The sequence below is a fragment of the Mesitornis unicolor genome, unplaced genomic scaffold (assembly GCF_000695765.1).
Source record: "Mesitornis unicolor isolate BGI_N332 unplaced genomic scaffold, ASM69576v1 scaffold33471, whole genome shotgun sequence".
Classification (NCBI taxonomy): Eukaryota; Metazoa; Chordata; class Aves; order Mesitornithiformes; family Mesitornithidae; genus Mesitornis; species Mesitornis unicolor.
The window spans coordinates 11,614-18,990 of NW_010162610.1; the positions used below are offsets into that span (position 1 = coordinate 11,614).

General features: G+C 38.4%; 1 protein-coding gene across 1 annotated transcript; it reads right to left on the reverse strand.

Moving 5' to 3' along the window:
- Window positions 1-217: 217 nt before the first annotated feature.
- On the reverse strand, window positions 218-6,098 carry LOC104547835 (tumor necrosis factor receptor superfamily member 6-like; the record flags this gene model as incomplete). The annotated part of the gene is made up of 7 exons (XM_010193677.1): window positions 218-633; window positions 1,459-1,483; window positions 1,959-2,026; window positions 2,607-2,671; window positions 3,178-3,289; window positions 5,213-5,347; window positions 5,933-6,098. Coding segments are annotated over 7 exons (987 nt in total), but the record flags the coding sequence as incomplete, so codon positions are not given.
- Window positions 6,099-7,377: the final 1,279 nt, after the last annotated feature.

Consider the following 7,377-nt stretch of genomic DNA (forward strand, 5'->3'; position numbering starts at 1 on the left):
CCTTTTAGTAAATAAGCTATAAAACTTCTTCTCACAAAAAAAAGCCAAAACTCCGTTAAAAGGCAAGATACTGCTACAAAAATAGTATTTCTTGTTCATATTACAACTTCCTTGAATCAATCAGAACTGCTAGTGAAAATGGCATTTAAAAGCTTTGTTATTTATATTATTAGAAAAATACTAATTGAGTCAGAAATAACCTTCAAATGAATCTGTGCTATGTCTCTTCCAAACAACCAGAACAGGACTTACTTAGCTCAGCACTGTCATTGTAAGAATTTTTACCTTCCTGGGGGCAGGTTTTGGTTTGCTCAGTGTCGCCGTTACAAGGCTGTCCCCTCTCCTGACAGCTGGAAACAGTTGCCTTCAGTTTTTTCTCAATTTTATCAGCTGCAGCGCACATTTTAAAATCTCTCAGGCTGCTTATTAGGGTTCCATAGGCTCCTTTTATCCCATGTCTTTGATACCAGGCTTGAAACAGCTTAACCTTCTGTTCAGATGTATCATTAACAAAATCCCGAATAGTTTGATCTATGACAGGTTCTGGGATGTTGTGACTACGGACAAATGTCTTGACTTCTTGGAGTGTCATCTCCTCCACGATACCAGCAACATGGCTGCTCAGGTCAACATCTAGAAGCACAAAAGGAAATTAATGCTCTTGGCACTTTTATCTTACTGTTTTTTACCACCTCACTCAGAGTTGATACTTTTCCTATCCCAAAGAGATTAAGTTTCAGGTACTCATGACTCAGTATATTTTATATGTGATTTCTTTAAAAATATGTAGTGGGCTTGCTTTCACATGTTCCTACCAAATGCTAGGTAATTCAAATATTTAGGGTTGCATCCACATTGCTTCCTACCACTCGAAATAGAATCTCAGTTCCCTCTGTAACCTGTGCTCTCCTTCTCTATCATTAAAGTCTGGTCATGTGTCATATACCTGTTTTCTCAAAATAGCAATGGGAAAGGTCCTGGAACAGGACAGGTCTTTTGTGATGATGCAGCCTTGAAGCTTATGTTGTCTTCCTATTGTGTGTCACTACCGTGGATTTGCCCTTGAATGTAAGGGAGGTTTGTGTTTCTGCAATTGCACTGGTGTGTGTGGGACTACTCCGTTATCGTAATGATCCAGGACTCTGGAAATCCAGTTGGCTGCCTCCTAGTGTCTGGACTGCATGCAGAACAGAAATTCACCTGTTATCAATTAGTAATTGCTTCCTATGCAAGAGAAATTCCTCCCGAGGCAAAACTTTCATGATACCACTAAATGCCTCAATAAGCACAACGTGAGCTGGCATTTCTTTAGTAAGTGCTCACTGTTGTGCTAGAATGACAGCTCTAGCCTTTGCAAAGTCTACAAAAAATACTAGGGTGTTTTTTTGTGTGTAGGATTTACACGTCTGGTGGTTGTTTTTTTACTTCTACTGAATTTTGAGAAATTGCTTCTCTTACCTGTGTATACAAGAGGCACATCCTCCTGAAATGAGAAGCGAGAAAGAAATGAGTAGAAACAAGTTTGGTAAAACACCAACCTTGTATAAGAGGATAAACACATTTCATGACACTTGGTTTCTGTAATTTTCTTTCATTTTTCCCCTGTTTTATGAGCGAGAGGATCAGATCAGACAGACCTCTCTTCACTGGGGTAAGCTTGGGGAATCACCGTACAATTGCTATTGCCTAAAAGTGTGCATGGTACACTGGGTCAGCAGAGGCCTGATGATTTATGAAGTTTTGACCTTGGTCATGTAACTTCAGAGGCACATCAACAACTCCTGAAGAAATAATACAGGGTTTCTCTAACTTTTTCCAAAAGAGTCCTCATGGTGAAATTTGCTTCATTAATATAGAGAAGCATGCACATGCCTGGGGAGTCCCAGTGTAATTTAAACGGAACAAAGTTCCTTGCATCAAGCAGAGGTTATTTTGGTGATCTAAAGAACAATACTTACATGAGAAATGTCTGATTTGGAGACATCTATGATCTTTTTGCTAGTAAGATGCTTCTGTTTTCTTTTATCTGAAACAAACAACAACAACAAAAAGTATTTTTAAAATTGAGGACAGAGGACAGAGTCATCTGGACTCCAAGAACATAAAATTACATCCGAGTAAGCAACTGAACATGACAGGAATAAGGAATAGGGAATCACTTACACAAGAATACTGCTGCAGGTATTGCTATTGCTGCTAACACAATCATCAAAATTGCCCACAGTGGCACTCCTTTTTCTGCTGGAACATCAGAAACATTACATGAAAGTTAAGTCAAGAAATGCCATACAGCAACATAGTCTAAATTTTAAGCAAGACTGCATCAGATTATAAAAGCCTTTCCGTTGTCTCCGAATGGCAAAAGCTCCCTCTTTGTTAAAGTCTTCCCTATCATGAGTTGCCCCAAAAAAGGAGTAATAGCTCCTACATCTGCACAGTGATCAAGGAAAAAGAGCGACTGTGCTCTGCAGGTCAGTACAGGACCCAGTAGATATGATGCCCTTAGCTGTCAGGAATCACTATGTGCCATTGTACAAAACAGCACTGTTGCAGCAGCCTCTCAAAATACAGCACATGTTAGACCATGCTAGGTTTTAAAATAGTACCTTTCATTCCGCACACGGTGTCCGAAGTTGAAGTACACTGTTTTTCAATTATGCCACTTTCACATCTGCAGAAAACATGAAGAAAAATAGGGATTTGTTTCTCTCTTTATAAATTCTGTCCAGAGAGCAAATCAAAATCTTCTAACACCTTTTATCAGCTAAATAGTTCATATATCAAGATGTTGGAGTTTGACACTTAACAGTTATGGAAATGTATGGGAGTGGAAAAAGATGTGGAAATTATTTTCTAGATCTAGCAGTAGATCACACACAGACAACCAGAAAGCACAGATACATTACATTTTTTGAAGAGTAGACATCCATCACATCCACCAAGTCTGTGGTGGATCTATACAAGTTTTCCTGCATGCCTTGGGAAAGCCTGCATGTATGCAAGTTAATTTGAGATGCTAAGCTAAGTCAGCTCAACAAGCCAAGTGCAAAGGAAAATCAGTATGTTTTCCCTCAGGTCATACATTACCTTAGCTGCTGCCTTCACACTGGCTGGAAAAAGGTGTGATAGCATATGATAGTAACAATTTTGTATGTAACGGTGAAGGCATGAACTTACACGGTGCATGGGTCACAGTGTCTACATGGTACAGATGCATTGCAAAAATGGTTCTCTGCACAGGTGCATTCTGTGTTCTGTGTTGAGGTACAGTTCTTCGCAACCTCCAATCCTGAAATTAATAACTTGGCTTATTAGTTTGAAAAGGTAGGACTTAAAAGCAGCCTCTACTCACAAAGCTTTTGTCCTCAGACTTACATGCTTTTAGCTCTACCACTGCTGGAACTGGTGAGGCCTAATTGTAGGGACAATACAGCTTGTGTAAGGAGCACTGGAAATAGGGAGATGGCAAAGAGACCTCTGCTGGTGGAGAACTCAAAAACTGAGCACACAATGAAGAGCTTGCTGGAAAAGGCCTCATTTGGCACTGCCAAATGTTGTCAGCTCCTTTTTCCCATTCAGAAATGTAAATTCAGAAAGAAAACTCAGAAGATCATGTAGTCCATATCCTTGCCTGATGTCAGGGGCAGGTTCTTTACTCTTGAGTTTCATCTCTTCTGGAGGACCTCTAATGGTGAGGAATTCCACTCTCTTCTTGCTAACATATTCCCTGCTTAAGTATCCAAAAAAAATGAATAATTTTCTCTTATCTTCAGTGTATGATGAAGCTATCTCCATCTATGAAAAATTATTTCTGCATTAAAAATGACTGGTAAGTATCCACCTACTGTGAAAGCTATTTTTATAGGCATATAGGACTAGAAGTGAGTTTCTGAGTGACCACATTCAGTGCCCTGCTGTAACAGGAAAATTTGATGAAGTTCTACTGTGAAACCAGTGCTGAAGCCATTCATGGAAATATCAAACATGAAAGATCCTAGGAATGATTTCCTCCCACCTAATGTTTTCTGCTGACTGCACTTCAACTACATTATTGTCCATGGGACAGTGTGACCAGCCATCCCATTACCCTTTCTTTCCTTGTCAGTTTAACTAAAAGTTTATTTTGTGGCACTGTACAAAATACTTAATTGTTTTGCTATACTCAACTTCATTACTCATCCAAAAATGCTTATTACAGTAGCTAACGAGAGGAAAATTTCCTATGCATAGGTTTGTATTACAGGAAGGGGAAAGCAGTAAAGACTGACATTCCAGCAGGTGATCTGAGTACAAACATACTGGAGTTAAGAGCTGCCTCTCCACACACCAAACTCAGTTTTGGATATGACGAATGCAGAACTATCATCCCCTAAATCCAGGTATACTAGAACTACAGGACACCTCATGGAACTGGTAGATAAGTTTAATGGCTTAAATAAAATATAAATCTATGATGAGTATTTATGCAACAGGTAGTGAATTTCCAGAACTTGGTTTCCGCAGCAGGTTCATGCACAAAGGGCTCATAATTGGATACTACATTGACTAGGTAGGGATGGACCTTCTAACATCCTTTCCCACAGCTGTGGATGCTGGTAGATTTTGCAGGGAACAGACCACAAAAAGAAGACAGATTTGTGCTTTCTCTAAATAGCATCTCTTGCCTCCACTGCTGAATGCAGAATAGTGGGGTAGGTGGATCACTGGCCTGATTCAGTAGGGCTGTGTCTCATAATTTGATCCTATATCCCATCCAGCATCTTGAATGTATAAGACATCGCTGTGTCAGCTCCAGCAATTTTAAATATTATTAATCACATGAAAGACTACGAAAGAAACAATTAGGAATTCTCTAATCCCTACTTCTTACAACACCCGTCTTTTAAATAGAGGGAGAAGAAGAGAGAGCGCTTTTCTTCACTGACTCTAACCAGTTTGTAAGGGTCCTGTTTTCCAAGGACTGCTTTGGCTGAGCAAAGGCAGATATAAGGAGAAATAATGGGCCAGCACAGGTTGTTCTTCTTCCTACTTTCTGTTTGACAAAAGAGAACTGGAGAATAAACTTCTGACTTTGTCACAGATTCCTTCAGGTGCTACCACTAAAACATTTCAATCTGCATGCTACCCACTCTTCAGGGATTGTGGAGACTTTTCGGTCAAATCCTGCATCAAAAAGGAGTCGGTGCTAGAGCTGTTCTTTCTATAGACGTACCGAATATCCTGTCACATGAAGAACATCTCAAACACTCCTCTAAATCGTTGTCATGATCTATGTAGTCCTTTCCATTTTCACATTGAACACAGTGTTTGCTAGCATCTGTCGGGCAACCGACATTTTTAACAAAACCTGTAGAGAGAGAAAAACAAGAATCAAGATTTGCATTACCTTTGGGCAGAAGCCATCAGCTCTAAGACTTATGTCAGATTTTAGTTTTTATTTACTAATACTGTTTGATTTATAAATATGGACAGAATGTATATCCTTTACACATACATATATGTAAGGAATGTAGTATATATAAGATCTGATGATCTGATTATCCCTCCTCTTCCTCCAATTTAGGACTGAAGGAGAACAAACTAAACAAAACTGTACATGCAAAACTGGAAAACTCATTAATATGCAGAGTCTTGTAGGCAAAAGCCTGTACTTTTTTAACATCTTTCAAAGATGTATATGTAATTCTTAGCTCTCTTGTGACAAGCATGTTACATGAAAACTATTATCTGTAGTGAAAAGTTAATCATGCACTGAGCTCAAGAAATACTTTTGAAGTGTCTGTGTCCTGTAAGAGAAAGATACAGCTGGAATGAAGCATTGCATCCAGGAAACCACAGCAATGCCATTTAGCTATCCCAACAGAAAGCAAATGTGCATGTTGTGGCTTCCACTCTTAATGAATTTTCAACAGAGTTTTATAATGATACTTACCACGTTCACATTTCTTGCAACACTTAGCTCCTAAATTGTATTCATCCAGGTTACACTTAACTTCCCTCTTAGCAATGAGCTTCTTTGTAACTAATTTATTGTACTCCATGTGTATTAGATCTTCAGTATAATTTTTGCACTGTGTTTCAATAATTAAGACAACCACCTAGGAGAGAAGAAGAGCAAGTTATACAAAAAAACTGTCAAAGACTGTAGGTGTGTTGTACCACTAGCACAGAGTTACACCAGTACCATTACTCTACTGCTAAACATATTGATATTCACCTCCCCATTAAAGTGGCTCACTACTTCAGACGAGTTAATGGACAATGAGGACACATCAAATTTAGTGCTATCAACCCGACCACTACAGGTACTGATCATCTGGACATTAATGCTGGAGAACAGGACCACACATCCAAGTTGTAAAAGATGACCCCATATGCTTAATTATAGTGCAAAGCAAAGGAACTCCCATTAATTTCTTGAGAAGCTTTCTCTGCCTCAGATCACTGTGCCTAAATCTGCCCTTTCTTAGCCAGTAATAATAATCTTTCATACAGAACTTCCTTAATTGAAAGGGTATCTTTTCAATTTCTTACTACCATACTATTGCTTGCAAACGGAACAGTGTTAAGGCATCTTTGAAGAATAAAAAAAATGGAATGTTTGAATCTCGGACAAAATGACCTGATTTCTAAAATGTGACTGTTTTCACCTTGTTTTCCAACTCAGTTTTTCTCCTTAGTAGATGATGCCTAGATATTCCTGAAAGAAGTATCACTCTCCATTCAAATTTTTTTACAACCTGATCCATTTTTTTGAATGCAGTGTCAAGTTAAATTGCACAGTGCTCATTTGGTTTTGGTGTTTTTTTTGGTTCATTTTTCCCCCTGTTACTAGTCTGTGGTAACTTTACTGTCCTGCCTCTTTTCATGATAATAAGAAAGCACTGTGAACCAGAGGCCAAGCCATTTTATTTAAAATACATTTTGGGAGTAAGGCAGGAAAATGAGAAGGATAGATTTGCTATAGTTTGTCTTTCTCCTGGCAATAGTTTGTGGAGAATTCTTTATACATGTTGCATGCATTAAGTATGAGATGTCTATATAATGGAGCTATGTAATGCTTGTTGGTTAGAGAACTTAAATTTTCTCCTCAACAAGGGACAAGGTATTTAAGGGATTCTCTAATAATTTGAGGACTGGTTATTTTTATTTTTACACTTTTTTCCCCCTACTAGAGGGTAATATTTGATGGCTGATAATGGCTGATTAATTCAGTCTTTGTGATTTTGTGTGAAGCTGCTTGGATGCTGACTAACTTTAGCTAGATGCAGAAATCTCTTTAGTTATCTTAAATATTAACTTACTGAAAAATGGGTTTGGATTTCAAACTGGACTCTCAAATGAAGGAAATGTTATCTGTGGCTAACTAATTGAAGT